This window comes from Rutilus rutilus (assembly GCF_951802725.1).
Source record: "Rutilus rutilus genome assembly, chromosome: 17".
Taxonomy (NCBI): domain Eukaryota; kingdom Metazoa; phylum Chordata; class Actinopteri; order Cypriniformes; family Leuciscidae; genus Rutilus; species Rutilus rutilus.
In genome coordinates, this window is record NC_140230.1 from 29,257,483 (window position 1) to 29,280,880 (window position 23,398).

At 36.3% G+C, this 23,398-nt stretch overlaps 1 protein-coding gene across 1 annotated transcript in view; it reads left to right on the plus strand.

The window, feature by feature from the left end:
* The window catches only part of nek11 (NIMA-related kinase 11), a 59,020-nt gene that overhangs the window by 23,173 nt on the left and 12,449 nt on the right, over positions 1-23,398 (plus strand). Inside the window, exons 3-13 of the mRNA XM_084385917.1 lie at positions 140-258; positions 488-552; positions 2,071-2,197; positions 3,954-4,103; positions 4,357-4,435; positions 6,759-6,844; positions 10,164-10,283; positions 11,541-11,631; positions 11,833-11,959; positions 15,931-16,070; positions 18,758-18,818. Coding sequence (XP_084242043.1) covers positions 140-258; positions 488-552; positions 2,071-2,197; positions 3,954-4,103; positions 4,357-4,435; positions 6,759-6,844; positions 10,164-10,283; positions 11,541-11,631; positions 11,833-11,959; positions 15,931-16,070; positions 18,758-18,818 — 1,165 coding nt within the window. The remainder of the gene's footprint in view (positions 1-139; positions 259-487; positions 553-2,070; positions 2,198-3,953; positions 4,104-4,356; positions 4,436-6,758; positions 6,845-10,163; positions 10,284-11,540; positions 11,632-11,832; positions 11,960-15,930; positions 16,071-18,757; positions 18,819-23,398) is intronic.

Here is a 23,398-nt window from a genome sequence, read left to right on the forward strand (position 1 = left end):
GGAAACAAAGACTGTTTATTTAATCAGCTTTTTGTCTGTGCTATGCAGCTTTGATTAGAGTCCCAGTGCTTCATGCAAAAAAAAGAATGGATTTTCATTTATAACATGTTTGCCTTTTTATTTTCTCACTGTTCCTCAGGACAAAGATTTGGACTGTAAGTTAGATGAGCTAAAACGGACAGACAGGGCGCTATCAGAGCCTCAGGTCTGTGAATGGCTCTGTCAGCTTCTATTGGGAGTACATTACATACATCAGAGGTGAGCAGAGAACACCACTCCTCTTTCTCCCTGTGAATAATTCATAACTGACCTATTTTTTTTATTTTTACATTCAAAAGTATTTGTTTTATGTCTTTTATTGCTCGCCCTTACACAAAAAATGTGCACTTTGCAAGACAAATATGACCACAACTGAACAACACATCTCTAAATGTTTTATTCTTGCTGCTTCGGTGTCTGTTGATTCTTGTTTGTCTTGCTTAAACAGGAGAATTCTTCACAGAGATCTAAAGGCCAAAAATATATTTCTAAGGAAGAACATTGTTAAGATAGGTAAGCTCTGCTTCGCAGCCCAAAGGATGCTTGATGTGTTTGATGTTCTTGCAACACTTTCAGATGCGACTTTTAATGACACCAAAAGCCCAAACACCTCCCATTTGGTAAAACAGGCCTTTCTTTTATGACAGTTAAAACACTCATCTACAAAGAAACAGGATCATTACCCAGTCAAAAAAAAAAAAAAAAAAGTATGTCAGTCAGCTACGGCAGATAGAAAGAAGCTGTTCTTCTCGGAGGCAGATAATCATCACTTTTATATTTTTTCTATCATAAATAGGTGCATTAATAAACATAAAAATTTCCTGTTATACATTTTTTTTTGTCATCACAGCATAAAGTTGTCACTTTTTAGCATATTTCTGTGCAAAATAATGTATTTGTGTGTTCTTGGAGGATGAAATTATTCCGTACAGCAGACTCTATTATTTGCATTTGTGTTGCTTTACGTCAGTTTCTCGCCTTAGCCTGCCAAAATAACAGGGTTTGCTTCAATCTAATTCTCAGGTCACACTGTAAAAAATGAAATGTTGAGAAAACTCATAATATCATTTCAGCATTATGCAAGATATTTTCAAGTTCTGGCCAAAGTGCTTAACACAACTAAAATGTTTATTTTTGCACTATGAAAAAACGGTCACAATGCATTGAGATTTTGGAGTTATTCCGGCAAGTGTGCAACAACTGTCCTCAGTACTTCAGCCAACTTGTATTTGTACACTCACTAAATGTTAAATGTATAATTTACAGTATCCAATTAATTTGTGTCAAAGCAAACCACAGGTCTCTTTTTCAGCAGATGTTCATTAAACAAACCAAGGAAGCTTTCATTTGTCTATTACATTTTAAATGACTGCTTGGCTCTGAAGGAGATGACATCTTGCACGGCTTTTTGTCTCTAAAAAAGAGCACATCTTGCAACCTAATGTTGTTTCATTACATTTCTACACAGGAAGACACATATAGACTCTCAACACTTACAGTAACGCATATAAACCTCAACGGCTGTATAATCATCAAGCATATCATTAGGAATAAGATGAATGCTAAACACACACACAACAAACTATGATGACAAAACAACTACAGAATAATAAAAAAAGTGAAACTATAACAATCCCATAACAGTGCATGTATTATTTATGCTGTAAAGCATGCTGGTAACTCCTAAAGCTTTTACAAATCCACAGCATTTGTCCAGTTAAATCTCTTTTAAGCTCTTTTGGGGGACAGTTTTTGGAGGAATATTTTTGGCCTAACATTCATAAATTATTCATATTTCTTACTATTTGTGACTCAAAAAATAATTTTCAAGTGGGAATCTCAATGTGCATGTTAACTCACAAATAGTCTCAACATTCAAAAGCTTATTTGGGGCCATAATAGTGTTTGTCTAAATAGAAGGGTAAATATTCCTTATTTTGTTACACTGTAAACAATTTCCTTAAGTTTTGTCTGCAAAACTCTTTTTAAAAGGTGTTGTGCTGATGGAACTTTTTCATACATTCTTTAAAGGTGACTTTGGTGTATCCTGTCTGCTGATGGGGTCATGCGACCTGGCGACTACCTTCACAGGTACCCCGTACTACATGAGCCCTGAAGCCCTCAGCCACAGAGGATACGACTCCAAATCAGACATCTGGTATAAATAACTAAACCATTGAGTCATTTCAGTTCTTAAAGGCACACTATGCAAGATTTGTACCTTAATATAACAGCTTCGAAATCATTTCGATGGTAAACTAACTAACTAGCACGCATTTCAGACGTGAATCATGGCAGAGTCAACGAAGAAAGCGTGGTCGGAAGAGTGCAGAGACGGCTCTGCGCGAGTGGTATTTACGACAGTAACGTTAAATACAAGTATTCCACAGTGACTCTAGGGGTCGCTGTTTGAGAAAAACGGAAACTGCATAGTGTGCCTTTAACCAACCAAGACTTCGGTTATTGCATTGAATAGGTTTTACATTTCCAAATACAGTACACTATGTACATATATGTATGTATATACTGTATATTTATTCAAGGAGTTTTAGTTCTCAGTAAGTAACTTGCAAAGTTATTCCCTCACAAAGTCAAAACTTATAATCTTTAAAAAAAAACAAAAAAAAAAATCTTTATGCATTATGCAAAATTGCAGGTAATGAGGTATTATGTTTGATTGCTATCAAATTGCAAGTTCTGGAAAAAAAAACTGAGGGGGAAAATGACCAGAAAAAAATAAGATAGAATGAAGGAGAGAGAAAAGACAATCTCATTTGCCAAACGGCTACAGGCACTTGCTGTTAATTTAAGAACCATGCGTTTTCTCACACACTCACCTCAATGTGTATGTGCCAGCGAGAGCTGAGGTCTCTGTTCAGACTCATAAAGCATGGGAATTGGACTCTTCACTCTGTGCTCTCGAGCCTGCAAGATCACAAGCACGAGGCACACTGGAGGAAGGGGGTCACTGTGCTGCTTAATAGAGATAAGCTAAATGAATAAAAATAAGCAAGAGAATGGGCTAAAATAGAGACATCCTTGCACAAATTCTTCTTCTTTTTTTCTCTCTATTTGTTTGTGTCTATTCAACTAAAGCGAGATACAACCTTTTTACTATAATGATAACTGCAAATTGTACCAAAGTTCATGTGTGGTTCATGTACGATTGTCGCCTATGTAAACAAGTTCGGGAAAAAAAACACTTTCACACTAACCAAATGAACCAAACAATGATTTTAAAATGAATCTGATCTTCACCAAAAGCTCTAGTGTATATGTAACTGAAGCAACGTTGTAAAGAAGAGTGGGCCAAAATTCCTCCAGAACAATGCGAGATACTGATACTGTCATACAGAAAATGATTCCTTCAACGTTTTGCTGCTAAAAGTGGCACTACAAGCAATTGAATCATAGGGTGTACTTAGTTTGTCACCCATGGCTTTTCCATTTTGGCTTAATTTTTGTTAATTAAATAATAACACATGTGTAAATAATATAATGTGTAATATGTCATTTGTTGTTGTTCATCTGAGGTTGTACCTCACTTTAAGACCTGCTATCAACCAAAATCATTTTTGAATATGTTCTGATACATAAAACCATAAAATTCTAAAGGGTGTCCTTTTTTTCCCACATGACTGTTTATGAAAACAAGCGTCAACAGGGATGCATTTCTTACTTCTGCAGAACATAAAAGATGTTTTTAAGAATGTTTGTAACCAAACAGTTTTGGTTCCCATTGACTTCCATTGTATGGGGAAAAAAATCAGTGGGAGCGAATGGGAACCACAAACTGTTTGGTTACCAACATCCTTCTAAATATCTTCTTTCATGGCCCACAGAAGAAAGAAAGTCATACAGGTATTTTTTTGGGTGGACTGTCCCTATTTCTTTTTATTATTCTCTTTGTGCAGGTCTTTAGGCTGTATTCTCTATGAGATGTGCTGTTTGGTGCATGCTTTTGAGGGGCAGAACTTCTTGGCTGTGGTGCTGAAGATTGTGGAGGGACCTACTCCATCCCTGCCAGAAACATACTCACGGCAGCTCAACTCCCTAATGCAAAGGTACCAGAAACAGATGCTGCCCTGCTCCAGGCACGAATCGGGCCCATGTCATCCCACACCGCCAAGCTATATCTGTCCGTCTGCCCGCTGTGGATGAGTAGATAGACACAAATCAATGGCTTGTTTGATTCAGCAGTTTTTCAAAGCAGATTATGCAAAATCCGAGCAGGTTTAGAAGCATTCAACTAGAACTATCAGCATTTCATGAGGTCTTAAACATAATTCTCTCTCTCTCTGTTTCTGTGTTTGCCAGTATGTTAGAAAAGGATTCTTCACGCAGGATCTCGGCAGCAGATGCTCTGAGGAGCAGGTTCGTTGAGGAGAGCTTGCAGGTGAGGAGATGCCGTTGATCAGATCAAACAGACAGGAGGGCATCCGACCAGCTGTTCAGAGTATCTGTTTCAAAGGTTAATGGGAAGGACCAGAATGCACCAGGAAGATTTTGATTGCTGGCCAAGCTCAATAGGTTTCTAAATGTCTGTTATGCATGCTCATCACATCATCGATTCGCCATCACATTTGACTCACCCTGTGCGTAACCTTTTCAGATTGTACTGTTGAAATGTCAGTGATTGGCATTGTTGCTGCTTTGTGATTGTATCGATTGTGGCTTGTCATAGTTCGCTTTGTTCCCCGGCATATATGAATTTTTTTGCATCTTTCAGGCAAATGATCAGTCTGTAAATGTATAAAAGCTGAACAGGACAACTTTTCTCTGAGAAGCTTAGATACATTTGTTTTTTACATATTTCAATCCTGTCTAAATTTCTCAAACAACAAAAATTGGTCTGTACCAAAAGCATTCTTTTTTCTTTTCTTTTCTTTTCTTTTCTTTTCTTTTCTTTTCTTTTCTTTTCTTTTCTTTTCTTTTCTTTTCTTTTCTTTTCTTTTCTTTTCTTTTCTTTTCTTTTCTTTTCTTTTCTTTTCTTTTATTTATTCATAATATTTATAATTAGAACCTTATTTTATTCTATTTGGCCCGGGGCCACTTCAGGCCTGTCACTTTCAGGTCAATGTTGCATTACTTACTACTAAAAAAAATATGTTAATTGATCTTGCACATCCTTTTTTTTTTATACTTTACGAAAAAATTTACTACTAAGATCTAGCTGGCTAACATAGATTCAGTTTTGTTGAATTTGCTATATTTAATTAATAATCTTGAAAACATTAGAAAGAATGCATTTAGAAATATATGCCAGTCATTTAACTGTGCATTGAATGCCGTTTTCCAACAAAAGTGTGTTTATTAATTTATAGATTTATAGCTGAATAATTTACAACTTGTTGCATATTTTCAGTTTGTACAAAAATCGGGAAAAAATAAGGTATTTATAGTTTTTAAAAATGAAAAATCTAAATATTTCAAGCAGTTATTAAAAATTATTTTCTAATAGTGCCAAAGAAAATGTTGGCCCGACCGTGCAAAATGCAAACAGACGAATCCGTGTACTGTACATTGAACATTGAGCCCTGTAGACGGTTTTAGCTTACTCTTTTCCAAATCCGAATGTGATTATTATATCATATTTTTCACAGCGTTTCTCCTCATTTATTTTCACCTTTGTCAATTACCATAACTAAAGCTAAACTCCTCCTTGCGCTGCCTGTTACGACTTCATTATAGATCTGGGCCTTTTTCCAACTTTCTGTGTAAAATAACAGTTGGTGGTTGAAGTACTGCTGGCATCTCATCCAATGTAAAAATAAAATGAAAGGAGGCGAGTCAGATCACAGACCGCTCAGAACAGCTGCATCAGATATGATCCTTAATAAATCCTTCCCCTAATTATGTACATAATCCATCATTATATCACATACAGCATATATGTTTTGTTGGATGCAAGCATCCAGATCACAAGACCTTCCATAACGCCCCCATCCAGACAAAATGTCTTCTGTTAATAACTACAATCCGTACATCATGTAGAAATCGAATCCAATGGCTGCTTAAACTCCAAGAGCTACTGTACATGTCATTAGTATTTTTCATCACATAAATCATCACACTGAAAATATAATTGCTCTCTAGGCATCTAATCCCATTGATTTTTTTTTTATAGCCCCTGTTTAATGCGTCTCGGTTACAGTATTTGCAGTTATAGCACCCTTTCATCACTCACATTCATACTGCATTGACTTGTTTACATCAGGGTGCTTAGTAATACGTTTTTGCCTTTGGAAGCTAGTGATCCCCTAACCCCTATCTAAAAGCTCCTGGTTGGTATGTGTCTTCCACCAGCTATTACACCATCACCATCTCAGAAACATGTAATCAGAGAAGGAGAGGGCATCTAAACCACAACTCTGAAACACAATACTCTCTGATGGCTTTTCCCTCCTCAGTTGTGTACAGTTTCCAAGGCTTTCTTCTGCCTGTGTAATTTGCGCCTTACAAATGTCTCGTATTGTTCTTTAAATGTGCTCGTGGCAGATTCCTCCCCGAGGATGATTATATCAGTCTTTCTCTCTCCTTCCCATTCGCTCTGATTCAAGAGTTCTGAGAAATGCAGGAGTGAAACACAGGCCTGTGCGACGGTTTATTCTGATTGAACACTAGCTTTGCTTCTGCTGTTTTGCTTTCATAGCTCCTCAGGAAACTAGAGAACAGCATTAACAGATATTTGATCTCTTTTGCTATTTTTCTCACTACAGAGCATGAAACACAAGTTCTTTAGCCTTACACTTCGAGACAAGTCGATGGGGGGAGAGAGAGACACGTCGCAGATCCTGAGAGCACTGTAAGTGAATCCACAGTCACAAGTCCCTGAGAGAAAGAGACATTTATAGGCAGTCTCACTTCTCTGTTCCTGCAAAGATGCTGTCAGCTGAGAAATGCATGACTACACCAGGGATCTCTGGGAACAGGACTGTTTTTGTGTTGCTTTTTAAAAAAATCAATTTTTTTTGCCATTTTCACACAATCTTGTCAGGGGGACCTAAAAATATGTACAGTAGCTGTGTTGCTGCTGCGTACCCAGTGTTTGGAACATGTTAATCAGGTGGCAGTCTATGAGCAGCAGACTTTCATTCATTCGCTTTCTACACTAATTAAAAATGTTGTCACCATAGCATGTGCCAATCATAGTGAAAATCTATGCAATGTTAAAAGCCAACAGTGCATAGCAAAATCAAACAAGTGCAGGTCATTGATTCTTGAGTACTGGGACAAGGTTGCAAAATTGAAAAAAGTTTTGTACACTACAGTTTAAAAGTTTGGGGTCAAAAAGTTTAACATTGATGAGAAGAAATGTTTTACTAGTGTCATCTAGTGACCAACGTTAAATACTAAGGTCCCAGCCACAGAAACCCAACAGACAGTCAAGGTTGCATACAAAGAAATACACTTTATTAATGGGCCAGCAAGCACTAAATAGGAAACACTGATACATAGGGGAAAGAGTTCACTAAAATCAAGTCTCTGAAACCCTTTAGAGAGGTTAAGATTCAGTGACTGGGTGGCTTCTCAGTAGTTTGCTCCAGCTGTCCTCCCTCAAAGCAGTCGAACGGACACATCCAGAGGATCACGGTAGTCGTCAGACCCACAGGAAAGTTATGGTACTCCAAGCAGCAAGCGTTGAGGGAGGTTAGAAGATAGCCACACAGTCTTCAGGACAATGCCAGATGCCGGAACCACAGGGTGGGTATTGCCGAGGCTAGAAGCAAGCAACCACAATGAACACCGACACCACAGATAGCAGAAGAACACACATTCACACTGTGTGGTAGTAAAATAGTTACGGCCCTTCAGGCAACAATAGCGAGCGCTGAGGGAGGTTCGAGGATAGCCACACAATCTTCAGGACAACGCCAGACGTCGGAACCACAGGATGGGTATTGCCGAGGCTAGAAGCAAGCAACCACAATGAACACAGATAGCAGAAGAACGCACATTCACACTGTGTGGTAGTAAAATATAGTTATGGCCCTTCAGGCAACAATAGCGACCGTTGAGAAAATCCAGCTACAGTACACAGGTGTTCAAGCAGAGAAGCCTGGGAACCTGGGCTTCATTTACAGAGCAGGAGCGTGCACTGAACACAATGGCAGCCGATCAACCGCCACCAAGCAAGTCCTCCTCTCTTTTTCTTCTTCTTAGGCGTTTTTCGGTAGTTGGCAAACCAGCATCCGCCGCTCTCTTCCAAAGGACCAGTTTTTATCTTCCTTCAACCCAGGCATGGCCAGCTGGTAAACAATTAGTCGCTAATTGAAATCATCAGCAGCAAGGCAGAGGCAATAATAAAGTTACTCAATGACAGGAAGTATCGGCCAAATATGGGTAGAAAGGTGGAGCATTATAATGAGTTCTAATAAACCAATTTCGTCACATTAGCAGGGGAGGAGCACAGTCCAAATATGGGCATAGTAATAAAACAGGAAGCGGGTTGCCAAGTTTGTTCATGAGCGGGTGTCTAAAAAGAGTCAAGTAGGGCAGATTAAGTAATAGCAACAACAAAACCCACTACAAATTTGATGCACACGCACAGTGAATAACCACTACAATTCAGAGTGCAAATATGTTCATGCACACAGTAAACACCATCACACATGATACACCACACACAGTAAGGCCCTAATGCCTCTGCCAATTAAAAATAAAAAAGTACTAATTCAACCTGTGACACTAAATCAGCACATTATAATGTTTCTGAAGGATCATGTGACACTGAAGACTGGAGTGACGATGCTGAAAATGCAGCTTTGCATCACAAATAAATTGCATTTTAAAATATACACAAATAGAAAATAGTTATTTTAAATTGTGATAATGTTTCACAATATTACTGTTTTTACTGTATTTTTGATCAAATAAATGCAGCCTTGGTGAGCGGAAGAGACTTGCATTAAAAACATGAAAAAAAAAAACTTGTAATGGAATTATTTTGAATTAGTCAGTACCCGATATTCAGAGTTATGTTTCAAGTGCACTGACAAATCTAGCATTCACTTTCCATGTATTAAATGCAGGATCCATTTTGTTTTTTAGGTGTTACTACAAGTCAAGTGAAGTCACCTGTATTTATATAGCGCTTTTTACAATACAGATTGTTTCAAAGCAGCTTTGAAATGACAACAAAGATTGTTTTGGCCGTAAAACAGAAAACTTTACTTGCGTTCTAGCCATTTATATACTCGAGTCACGGCAACAGTGTTTTGGTGGCATTTCAAAGTGCAAGTTTTTGAAAACGATACCGTTATCATCTCAGTGTAAACTTCAAAAACGCTAATCTGTGAAAACGGTGACGACATGCACATGCGTAATACATGTTTAGTCTATGGGCATGCGCGTTTGAATGCGTATGTGCGCAGGCCTCGTAGTCTTTCATTACAAAGTGACATCGCCAACTACTTGTCTGGCATGCATAATACAGCGTTTGTAGTCGTTTTCTGCGGATCCGTGTAAACGGGGATCATACTACTACATACTACCGGTAGCTTCTGTCAGCACATACAGGAGTATTTCTTTAAATTATAATATTTTTGTCTTTGTAATGTAAGTGTAATATTTGATTCTTCAGTATTGAAGTAATTATTGCGTAATGTTATGAGGTTGAGGACATAGTTTAGGTAGTAAGTTATAGTGTACATCATCATTTTGATAAAATAATTAAATGAAATGGTACAATGCTGGACAAAACATTCTAGTGATGTTGAAAAACATATTAATGTTACTACAGTATGGCAGGCACATAAACAAATGGCAGGCACAGAGCTAAGCTCTTTGCATGAGGCTATATGCAGGCTTAAACTGGACTGAGAATCTGACTGAACCTTTTGCTCATTAGCTTTTTAATGTTGTTCTAGTATGCCTGGTGTCCAAAGACTGCACACAAAGCATCTGAAGCTATCTAACACAACTTCTCATGAATAACCTAATGATATACGTTGTCTTGTTTGGATTCTACTCTCTTTTTTTGTTGGATTAAATCCTAACTTCATATGGAATTGCCTATTTCTTTTGAAAATTGCATGCTCTGATCACACAGTCCAAAAAATGTATGTAAAGCAAAGGAGTAGTCGTTAGTCATTTCAGTAAATCTAGTCCTTGAAACCCCGCAGGCAGAAGAAGGTACATCTGCAGACACTGCGGGAGAGATCAGAGGTGCAGAAAATGAGCCCGAGAGAACGCATGCGGCTCCGGAAACTCCAAGCTGCAGATGAGAAAGCACGAAAGTTGAAGTGAGTGACGTTTAGTGCACTGACCGTGTCACACTAAATGTTAATCAAATGTGACTCGCAGTTCATTTTCCATAAGGTTAGCATGAGTGTCAGGGCTTTTCTGTTTTCATGGTGCAAGGATTTTTGGCAGTGTGTCACACGTCAGCTCTGATTCTTTGTCTAATATATGTTATGCACTGATAGAATCGGAACAGTCAACGTTGACTCGTGTCACACTCTAAAACAAACTGATGTATAATGCACATTATTACACTATATTATTTATTTTTGTTTACAGAATATATGATGTTTAGAGAAGAACATTGGGGTCCAAACAACGTTGGTCCTCGTTTATTTTAAATGTATGGATAAAAAAATTGGATAACCCTTTAAATTAAGGTTTAATTTGTTAACATTAGTTAACTACATTAGTTAACACGAACTAAGAATGGACAATACTTCTATTGCATTTATTAATCTCAGATAATTTTAAAGACCCTCGGTGGTGAAAATCAAGTTTTAATGTTGTTTAAATGTCTATGTGGTGTTTTTAATATACTTTAAGACAAACCATGTGCAAATTCATCAGTCAACACCATTGTTAAGTTTTTTTCTCCTGAAAACTGCAGTGAAAAAAACATTGTCGGGGTTTCTTGTGCCACAAACTATCTTGTAACCTACCATGTCAACATGCGGGCAGGAGAAGCCATGGTTATCCTGGTATATTTTTTGGTTGATCTGAAAAATCGAGTACATTTAGCAATATAGCAGGTGAATTATGCATATTATTTATATTACGATGTTATGATGAACTATATGTCTTTCTCCACTGACGTTCTGAGTTGTTCAAAGCGTTTCTAAGGATACTGATTATTAGAAGGCAGCTGTCAACCAAAAACTATGTTCTTCTGCAGAATGCATGCAGTTTTTTTTTTTAACCACTAGATAGCCAAAAGTTACATAGTATACCTTTAATTAAACATTTACTCATAGATTTTTAAAATCAAAAGTATTTATTACCATTATTTAATGTGCTGTGAACTAACATTAACAAAGATTAAGAATTGTTGTATGTATGTGTGTATATATATATTGTTTACTGTTTATTCATGTTAGTTATACTTTACAATATTATTTCATTTGTTAACATTAGTTAAAGTTTTACCAAAAATGTAGACATTTATCTTCTTTTGTGTTCCACATTTTTGAGTGAAACATGCCAGTTACATATACTATAAAAAAGTTATATATGCACATACTCTTATTGTCTTACTATAGGAAAATTGTGGAGGAAAAATATCAAGAAAACCATCTTCGCATGCAAGAGTACAAGTCAAATTTTCAGAAAGTCAGTGTGGATGTTTTAAAGGTATGTTGAAAGGATTCCTGTCAGACATTATTCATAATTAACAGATTTGAAATCACAGCTGTAATTTGTTTTTATTACATTTGTTCTTTTTTTCTTTCTTTTTTTTCCGTTTTTTATATTGAGTGAAATAAGAAACTAAGATATACTCATCCCTGAGCAACCTTTGGTAAAGCATTTGTGTTTTTACAACTTTTTTCCAAGGTGAAAAATGAAGGAGTTAACAAGACTCAACCGATTCAGAGTGAGACACCAAAAAGAAACTCAGAACCGACGGGAAGCATTTCTCATCTCTCTGATAAGATGTGCAAGTCTGTGTCAAAAGACCATGGTGAGTTGTATTTCACTGTAACTAAAGGTCAAATGGAAGAAATTGTAGCTCTGGGTTGACACCTGAGCTGACAATGGCCAAAACCCAGGGTTAAAAGCATTGATTAACCCTCGTTCAGAATCATAAGAGTGAAACATTGCATTTCCGAGGGTTAAAAGTGGCCCTTAGCCTAATAAGACGATTACCCAGGGTTAAGTCTGGCAAGAAAAGCTCTTAATTTGGAAAAGACAGATTTTTTTTTCCCGCACATTTTTCAATTAAACTATCAGCAAGTATATTAATTAAAGCAATCTCCCCTGATACTTTTCTCTTGTTTTTTTAAGTCTATTATGAAATGTGTGTCTGATGGAATGCCACCATCTCTTCAAATCAGAAAGTTTAACTTTCCATCAGAGATTACTTTCTCTTTCTTCTACATCTTCATTAAAATTCATTGTGTGCTTGGCGCTCCAGTGCCATTTATCCAGATCTCACTGTACATCAGAGATGGCCTAGTAGTGTGCACTCGATCTCATTAATCAAGACACATTCAAATTCAATAATTTGCGTAACAACCTGTTTTGAATACAGCTTAAATGTACATAATCTTAGTATATAAAGATAAATAAAGTATGATATCCCACAGTCATGTGCATGTGGTTCAGCAGTTGGTGGAAAGTGGTGTTTTATGGATCGATTTAATCAGGTTAATTCATAAATATGCTGTTGTCATTTTGCTTCCAGTTCCACTGAAAAATAAGCATTGTAGTCATTAAATTGCTTGGTTATGTCTAAAAATGCACTTGAGTGATGTAATGTGCCTTATAAATCAGTTTTTGTTTGAGGTTTCTTCGCCTGCTGAGTCATTAGCAGATGGGCAGTAAGGCAGATGCTTGAGGTTTCAGACACAGCCCTTGACACATTGGTTAAAAGTCAATGCAAAAATGACCCAGGAAAGTGAAGTTACTTTGAGAATTGTTCCACTGTAGCATCATTAGTTTGCAGATGCCACGTGGTTGATATATTATTGTCTAATGCAATGACATTCAGACATTTTAAATGTATCCAAAAGTGTCCAAATACTGTTGGTGGGCACTGTATATTATTTAGCCATGACTATCAGATAATGGTTCATATTTCTGTTAGGCATGTTTGTATAAGATGACCTGTCCCCTTCTGATGGGTACTCATTTGCTTCATTAATCAGTCATACAATCGGCCTAACATAATATTTGTGGGGAGGCCGATAACCAGATTTTTAACACGTTTTGACTTTGTCATTTTGCATTGGCTATGAGATATGTGCGGAATCTGATTTGGCATATTGCTGGTTTTCAGTGACTCATTCTTTTACCACCGTCATTATATGCATCAAAGGAAAGATAAGTTATGGCCAACATGCCTCCTTAATCGGGTTTTGATATCATTATGATAAATCTCAGAGACGTGTTTTCTGGAAGTCCTGAGAGGTTATCCATCAGGTCCTGGCTCTAATCACTTTATATTCCTCTGTAAATGAGATGTTTTAAACGAGTGCAGAGCCACAGCTGTGCTCTTAGACGACACGGTGATTTATCGATAGAGGACGCCGGGGTGCAATCACTGTGAATTTGAAGTGCGTGTTTGTCTGAGTTATTGTATGTTACTGGGAATAAAGGGGAAAGAAAATTGTGTAAGTATGTGGATTTGTATTATTAAAAATTAAAGAAGTGATACTTTGCGGCGGGGTTTTGAGACTAATGGAGTCAAGCCTTTTGTCCTTGAAATTAACTGATGTGTTTATTATATAGCTTCCATAAAACCTCATGCATCAAGTAATCTCGAAGGCAAGGAAAACTCATTGCATGAATAATGCATAATTAATGCTACAAGTATAATTGTGTGCATGTTACGTAGAGTCGCCCAGCAGAAACACTGAGCAGGTTAACCCAGCTACATCATAAACAAAATTAAATGCTCTTTTAGGATGGAATATTTATTCAGATATCATTATTTTACTTCTCTTGTCATTTTGAGAGTTCATAGTTTCATATTTGCATGTTATTCAAGGACCTAGACAGCCCTTTCTGATAATCTTCTTGAGTTTGGGAGCAATTAAACATACGGTCTGATCCTGCTCATGTCTGGAGTTAAACTATAATGACTACACCAGGGACTTCTGTGCCTTGGAAAGATGCCGTTCAAATGAATAAGCTCTGACAATAAGCACAGTATGTGCAAACCTTGTCAGCATAATTGTCTCCAGCCTGTAACCGGCTCTATTTGTTTGCATACATCACTACTGTTAGTATTATTAATTAGTATTCTGGTGTAAATAGAGTACATATAATAGAGTACTACATCACATGAATTTTCTTTTTTTATTATAGCAGTTAGCCACGAGATGAAGATTATCTATCTATCTATCTATCTATCTATCTATCTGATGCGGCAAACACAAACCGGACCCATTATAATCCGCGATTCTGTCTACACTGGATGCGGCGCGACACGATGATTCAGTTTAACATACTCCAAGTGCAACTCCCTTCGGACGCTACTTCTGACATGAAGGGCAAATGGATTTACAGTTGTCGTGTCCGGTGTAGACATAGTGTAAGGGTCATTTGCTGGGGAAATATTGGGAAAACTTGACCCCCGGTAAGTGCTCTCAGTATTTAAGTGGAAAGTAAACGGCAAGAAAACAGCTAATGGTTGTTTGTGTCATTAACATAGCTAATTTGAATCAATAAAGTTAGGAATCGGATGGTTCTCTTAAAAATGCTGACTGTCTTCCATAGGGTTTTTCATTTATCTTGATCATTTATCATTTAAATGTGATTTTAATGGATTCTAAAGGTAAAATAAAAAAGGAATACGTCTTGGATGACCCACAGTCCTCTACTTTAGAACAAACTTCTACAATCCTTGGCAAACTACAACCTAAAGTTCCTCACAAATGTGCATAAATCCTCCTAGAAGAGGATACACATTTTTTTGTGTGGATATTTCTGTATAAAACAGACATAAACAGAGTCAATGAGGCAGGACTGAGGTCTGAACACATGATCATTTGAAATGACACAGAAGCTTCCTGCACAGTGATACAGTAGAATGCTCTTTCTGCTTTTTGTCATGACTAATCCTCTTTACTGGATAAAACAGATCTACAGTGTTGTAAATATGCTCCCATTGCTTTTTTCTATATTTCTAAATTGCAAGTTGCTCTTTCATTGGGGGGCAGCAATTTACTAGTTTAGACAGGCCTGCAGAGGATGGTGTGATAGGTCTCAGGTTTCTCGGCTTATTAAATCACACACACACACACACACACAAAACATGATTGCAAAAGAGATGTATTTTGTGAAAATACATGCTAATGATTGGCTGTTTATAAAGAAAGATGCTTTTTGCAGCCAGATGGTGCAGTTCCATCATCTACCAGCAGGGGCTAACTGGAACGTGCTAACCAGCCAAACCATGATTTATTGGCTTTTGTTCTGTTTGTACCTGGGTGTGCATGTTATCCCTGGTTGCTGGCCTTGTAAGGTGGATGTTCAGGGGATGCAGGTGTAAATGTGCATGCTGATGCATTGAACTGATGCGTTCTCTCTCAGGCCGAAGGATAGTGCTCAGTTGGAGAGCTCTACAGAAGAAAATGAAACTGTTGAGAACGTGAATGGGAAACCCCACAGAGTAAAGTACAGTCTAACAGCCCTCTCATGCTCCCTCCATCTCTCCTGCCATCTTTGTGTCTGATTGTGGAGGTCCAGTCGCTGGCAGCTGTCTGATAGAATCAGATTGGTCGCAGGCCCAGGAATTCATGCGTGTCTGAGAGGTTGTCTGTGTTCATTTGTTCACAGAAATGTTTGGTGTAGAGGTATTCGACAGCGCAGTGTAATCAAGCAGAAAATGTGTTAAAATGTTAATGATAGAGGCTACCTGTCATTTCAACACACTGCTCAACAATTTCGAGTATCGGTTAAATCTCTGCTACCTTTTAATCGTTTCAGCAATCCCAGAGGATCCTCAGGTGGCAGAGGCATTTTATTTCGTGGATGAATTTGAGTCATGCTCGGAGGCAGATTCAGATGGAGAGGAAGACTCAGAGGATAATCTCCCCACAGACCCTTCCTGTCAGACATGTGGACAGGTGAGGAGAGATCCGCCGCCGGAGAGAAACTCCTGTCAATCAGCTTGTGTGACTGTGTGATATTTACATTTAAAGATGTCTCCATAAATTGTACGCACTGTCATTAGAGTTTTCATATGAGATCTGGCAGCAAAACAAAATAAATATATGTTTTCTTGTCACAAATTAAGCTTTGAAAATACATCACAAATTAAGGTACACTACCTTTCCAAATCTTTAAACTTTATAAAGAAATTAATACTTTTATTCAGCAAGGATGCATTCAATTGATCAAAAGTGATAGTAAAGATATTTATTATGTCACCAAAGTTTTGTTTATTTCAAATATATGCTGTTTTTTTTTTACTTTTTGATTCCTGAAAATGAAAGGTATCACTGATATGTGTCACATGTATGATTTCAATATTGACAATAATAAGAAATGTTTTTTGAGCATATTAGAATGTTTTCTGAAGGATCATGTGACACTGAAGACTGGAGTAATGATGCTCAAAATTCAGCTTCGCATCACAGGAATAAATTAACTTTTAAAATACAATAAATAGACAAATTAAAGATAAAACAGACAGTAATAATATTGCACAATATGAATGTTTTTACAGCATTTTTGATCAAATAAATGCAGCACTGGTGAGAATAAGAGACTTTTGAATGGTAGTGTATATGTGGTAAATATAGTAAATTCCTGGACTTAAACACTTTTAAACATTTTATCATTGTTTTCTAATTATTATATAGCTTTTATGACCTCACATGAATTGAAATACATATGTACTTTTAAAAATGTATTTGTTGCAATGCAGATTTGAATCTAAACTGCATCAACTACCCATATATGTTAATGCCATATTTCCTTCCATCCTCAAGGTATATCCTCAAGTATCCTCTTTTCCCTTTCAGTATCTTTTTGAATTATTCACACCAAACTAAAAGACACACTCAGGTCGTAATAAGCTCTCATTGACAAGATCATCTGTTTATGAAGCATGGAATAAGATGAATTCAGTCATATCTCACAAGCACTCAAGTCCACAGGTAATCGTTAATGTACAAGTAATATGATACCACTCGTCTGCGGTATTATAGTCTGGATTATGCAAATGCATTTCGCCCATAGAAGGTTCTCAACCAAGCTCAACCTCATTATTGCAAATACTTTGTAGTGCTGGAGTTCAGTGGCACAACAGCAAACACATACGTTAGAGCCAGGGGCTCATCTGGACTCACAAGAGATCAAAAACTACATCAGCAGACTCTTAAAACGGCAATCCAATACCAGGCTTCAGCACGATTCGATCAGGCCAGCTGAGAATAGATTAAAACTATTTGTCACAATTGAGAGAGAGGGAGAAAAACAACTTCGAACTGAGATGGTATGAAACCAAAGGAGAGAGTGGAATAGACTTCTGCCCCAGTGGATATTTGATAATTAGCTGGCTCACAGTGAGAGTGGAGCTGGTGGTATTTGTGCCGCCAGTCTTGGCTGGGTGAGATTCCCCGTAATTGAGGACAGAGGAATTGCATTTTGTAAATAGCTGCATAATACATACTGTAGCTGGTCCTTATGTGATGGTAATGTTTCTTTTTTTTTCTATTCTCATTTCAACGTTTTGCACAGATGGCATGACTTGATACCCTTGAACTGCCCAATGGCCTTCCTTCACTTATGCACTTGTGTCTCATACACAATGAATTTTGCCCTGCTTTCTGCAAACCAATTGCAGTTTGAATATGTTTTTTCTTTAACAACATTTTGTTTCTTCAACCTCTGGCACTTTTCTTTTTGCTACATTTCAAATGTATTTTTATGTATATTTTTATTGTTTTATCCTTCTCCCAGACCAGACTTTTAATATTAAAATATGAAATCCAGCATGAAAATATTGCATTTTTAAAACTGATAGTTACTGAGTGAAATAACCATGAATCATTTTCATATTTTATTTGTAATCAATTATTTACAGTTGTTTTTTAAGTCTTGTATATAAAATGTGCATAATTTCCAATCAAATGTTAATTATTATTATTATTATTATTATTATTACATTTTGTGTATTTGGGGTATATGAATCTGCCATTTATTCCAAAAATATTGTAAAATTAGCATTTGATGGAAATGTTCCTGATGTTTCACAAAAATGAAAATTCCTCGTGATAAATGTACATGTATACTTTTGGATATTTTTAGTAGAATTTTTTTTTTTTTTGTGAGGGTGTGAATATAGGACTTCATTTTCTAAAAGTCTACAAGGTCCATTGTTGAAGAAACACCTAATTTTGTTGCTGATGGACCTTTAGTCCTCCTTCAGACTCATTCAGTCTGTATGTTCCTTGAGACTTTCATCAACTAGGGGAAGGCCTCACGGGAGTAAAAACCATTCAGGTTTCCTTTATCATGGTGCCACTTCCTCCCTCCAGGTCATGCTATCATTACAGATAGGAGACCTGTTGATCCCAAATGCTGTTTATAGAACCTGCATTTCAAGACCTTTGTGTGCCTAGACTGTCATTAGGGAGTCTAGCCACAATCACGGTTTGATCTAAACAGAAGAAACCCTGTAATTTCCACAAATATTGTAATGTCTCTGTAAGTAGGCCAAAAGGAACATATGGTGTGTTTCAAGCATCCTCTATCATACATCACAGCCTGAACATGACCCTTTCATGTGTGTCCTTGTGTATCACAGGACAGTGACCTGGAGGCCATGGTCAGACACATGGAGAATGTTCTGGATGGTGACTCAGATGGTGAGTACGGCTTATGTTCTCGGTCATTCCACACAAGACAATTTATTGGTGATAGGCCTGTGTACCAATACAATACAACCCCACTGGCAGGTACACTCCATTACCAACATGAGATATATAGCATATTTCTCCAATACTGACTGGCCAATTACATGAGAGGTCAGTGAACATACACAAAACTGCTTGCTGAAGGTCACAGGCCTGTAAAATGACACTTCTTCTGAAGACATGTGAGCATGCTCATTTAGCTCCATACACGTCGAGTGAGTGATCCATTTGCTTGGTGCAGGCCTCTGAGCGCGTGATATTGAGGTTTTTTTCTTGTTCCTGATGACTCTGGAGTGAGAATGTCAGGAAGCCTGTTTGTCTGCCACTTGAAGCCATGGCGACATTGATTAGATAATTCAGTGAGGCTATTTACAGGCTCTGACCACATCCGATCAGTTCTGTGCATTTCCTCATCGAATGAACTGCAGTATTTCTGTTCAAGTCTCAGTTTCTTTCCTGGTTTATTTGACCTTCTTAGGTTTCAGATGCTTTATAAAAACTGGCATCTTGAACCACAATGACATCTTGAACCACTGAATTTATTTTGTTTTTTGATTTTCCTAAAAAGTAGACAAATACCACACTGAATGTGCACATTCATAGTGAACATATGCTTATTTTATTTTATAATTTATTTAAAATATATATTTTTTTTATTTTTTATTTTAATAATGCATTATTTAATCTATTTTGATGTCATTTAAAACCAAACAAACTTTTTAAAATGTTTGGTTTGAGAGGTGTGCTTGTGCATTTCTTTAAAAGAAATGCCACTTTTATCAAATACAATGGCATTCATAAATTTTGAAGTGTGGTTTAAGTGTACAAATACTTTTTTAGGCTACTGTGAATGAGTATTTGTATTGCATTATAGCATTTATTTGTGAGTGTGTTGATGTGCATTCTGATATCTTCATTTCTCAATAGTCTGTATGTCAAAGTATTGTTTAGATACATTTCTAAATCCTCATATCAGGCCATATACTTCTGAACTCTGCTTATCTGCAGAGTTAGATAAATGATAGCGGTGTTAGGAAATTTGTCTTGGGATTTTTATCGATTTAAAAAAGGCTTTTGATACGATTGACCATGAGATTCTTTTGAAAAAATTAAGCAAATATGGGATTAGAGGAATTGGTCATTCCTGGATTAAGTCATATCTAAATAATAGAAGTCAATTTGTTTCATTTGATGGAATGGACTCAGATTCCTTAAAAATACTTTGTGGGGTGCCCCAAGGCTCCGTATTAGGACCTAAATTATTTATTTTATATTTAAATGATTTGTGTAAAGCGTCCAAATCGCTTAAAAGTATTCTTTTTGCTGATGACATAAGTTTCTTCCACTCAGGCAAAGAGTTGCAGGACATAGTGAGGGTTGTAGAGAGAGAAATGGTAACGGTTAAAAAGTGGTTTGACAAATAAATTATCGTTAAATATGAGCAAAACTAAGTTTATGATTTGGGGGAATTGCAAGGTACAGGAGATAAAAGTAAGAATTGGTCAAGGGGAAATAGAGAGAGTAGAGGAAATTAAATTTTTGGGTGTTATACTTGATTGTAAATTGGGATGGAAGAGGCATGTTAATTTTGTTAAGATGAAAATATCGAAATCAATAGCAATACTAAACAAAATTAAGGGATTGTTGAATAAACAGGCATTGTACTTGTTATACTCCTCATTAATTTTGCCATATATCACCTACTGTTTAGAGATATGGGGAAATACTTATAAGACTTATACCCATTCAATTTTCCTTTTACAGAAAAGGGCTATAAGGATCATTACATATTCTAAATATAGAGATCACACTAATGATTTATTTCTTAAATTAAAAACATTAAAGTTTTATGATTTGGTAGAATATAAAATTGCACAGATTATGTTTAATTTAAGTTTATAATAATTTGCTGCCAATTAAAATCTTAGTTATGTTTGAAAAAAGGGATTGCAAATACAGATTAAAAGGAAGAAGTATATTTAAAAAAAAGAAAGTTAGAACAAATACTAGATGTAGGACCATCTCCATAAAGGGGGTGAATGTATGGAACAATTTAGATGATGAATTGAAATTGTGTCAAACCATTAGTAGTTTTAAGAGACTTCTAAGAATAAAGAGATTGGAGGTTTATAGATTAAGTGGGTTATTCAAGTGATTCAAGTAAAATAAATCGTGAGTTTGTTTGCATTCTATGTTATACTATGATGTTATAGAGTAAATTAAATGTCTGTTTGTATGTTAAGTGAGAAGGTTAGGCGCTATAAGCTGTCAGCTTCAGCCTAAACCTTTTTTTTCTTTTTTGGTTAAATACTGATACATGTTATGTTACATGTTATATGAAATTGTTTGTATGTTCTTGTTTTATGGTTTGTATGGCCAGAGAGAAAAAAATAAAAAAAATAAAATAAAAATAAATAATAAATAAAAATAAATAAAAATTTCTCAATAGTCTGTATGTCAAAGTATTGTTTAGATACATTTCTAAATCCTCATATCAGGCCATATACTTCTGAACTCTGCTTATCTGCAGAGTTAGATAAATGATAGCGGTGTTAGGACAATGCATGATGGGTAATATCAGCACAGCCCAGGGTTGATCTTTTAGACTCAGTAAGAGAAGAAACACTTTTCTAAGCTTATCTCCTTTCTTTCTTTCACCAGCCACCCTGTCAAGACAATGAGTTTCAGATTTGCTCAGCCATACCAAAAAGAATGGAGAGAAAAAAAGGGAGAGAAAAATAGTTTTTGTGGCTCAAACTCAAAGTGGGAAGCAGTAGATTTGATTTCAGGTGGTGCATTCATGTCGAACTATCTGACTAAATGGCACTTCAAAAAGATGGATGTATGTGTACTTTTAATGGCAGGTCAAATATAGTAACAAAGTGGTGCTATTCATTTTATGATTATGCTGCCAAATGACCAACAGTGACATTTGACATACAGTTGACATACAAACACAATGCACAAGGTGGTCTGACACATGACTTCTGTGTGTGTGTCCTCATCACCTGCTGACTTCTCAAACACACACACACAATCTGGTTTGGTTTGGTGTACATGTCACTGTGGCTGACAGCTCAGAAATGCAGCTTTCTGCTTGAGCTCCACTTTCACATCTCTGACTTCATTCAGCACTGGGCTATATAATAGCTTAGCTAAAACTTTACCAAACCTTTTGCTTTATGTACCTGTGTAAAATGTCTTCCCTTGGTACCTATTGTCCTCCATTATTCTCTAATAGCTATAATGTCATGTAAGTCGTAAACTATAATATTCTGCCATGAAAATGGCCTTTTCATTAGAGATTTGCTCATAAACATTCACAATAAACCTGAAAAATATGTTCAGATAAACACATTTATTGCTCTGAAGTAGATGCGCTGTGTTGCCTGCTTTTGATTTTCTCTTTTTTATTATATTAATATTCTACAGCTTTCCTGCATCATAGACAGCTTAGGACTGTAATTTATCTCTGTGATAAACTGAATCAATAAGAAAGCTTCCTTTAGCTTCAGACCTCTCACTTTTTGGAAACCCAAATCATTTGTATATATAGTCTAACCAAAATGTATTCAGACACCTTCAACATTTCTCACATTATCACTGTTTATTCGTTATAGTTTCGAAAATTACCAAGCAATGCTTAATTTTGTGCATTAGCAATTGAAGAAAAACACTTAAGCAAAACATGGTCAGGTCAAAGTGTTTGAATAATATTTGGTCCCAAATTTGTATACATTTTACTGGTAGTCCACTGTATGAAGAATTTTTGGGTATAATATGTCACAGTTTACTTTTATTTTGCTATCATCACTTACATAAATGAACTATAGTGTCCTGCACCCACTAGTAAAACCATTATATCTGGCGTCTGAATAATTTTTGGTTTGACTGTACATACACCACTGTTAAAAAATTTGGATTGGTAATATTTTTAATAATTGTAAGTTTTTAAACATTTTAATTTGTATGTTCACTAAGGCTGCATTTATTTAATCAAAAGTAAAGTTAAAACAGTTATATTGTGAAATATAACATTTAAAATAGCTATTTGAATATATTTTCAAATGTAATTTATTCCTGTGATGGCTGAATTTTCAGCATCATTACTCCAGTCTTCAGTGTCACATGATCCTTCAGAAATCATTCTAATATGCTGATTTGCGTATTAGCGAAACAAGAAACATTTCTTGTTTCTCTAATACAAGAGACATTTCTTATTATTATCAATGTTGAAAACAATTGTGCTGCTTCACATTTTTGTGGAGACCACATACCATTTTTCAGGATACTTTTATGAAAAGAAAGTTCAAAAGAGCTGCATTTCTTTGAAGTTGAAATATCTGTGAAATTATTTTGATCTACCTTATTTTGCAATGGAAGTAAGCTATTTTCTCTTCTGTTTTATTAGCCGCATTACTATTAGTAGAATAACAGTGAAGTAAACGGTAAAACTGTTTGCTCTAACCAGTGTGTTCGACGTCCGACGTATATCCGAGTAAAACAGCTTCTGGAATGAGAAAAAAATGTAG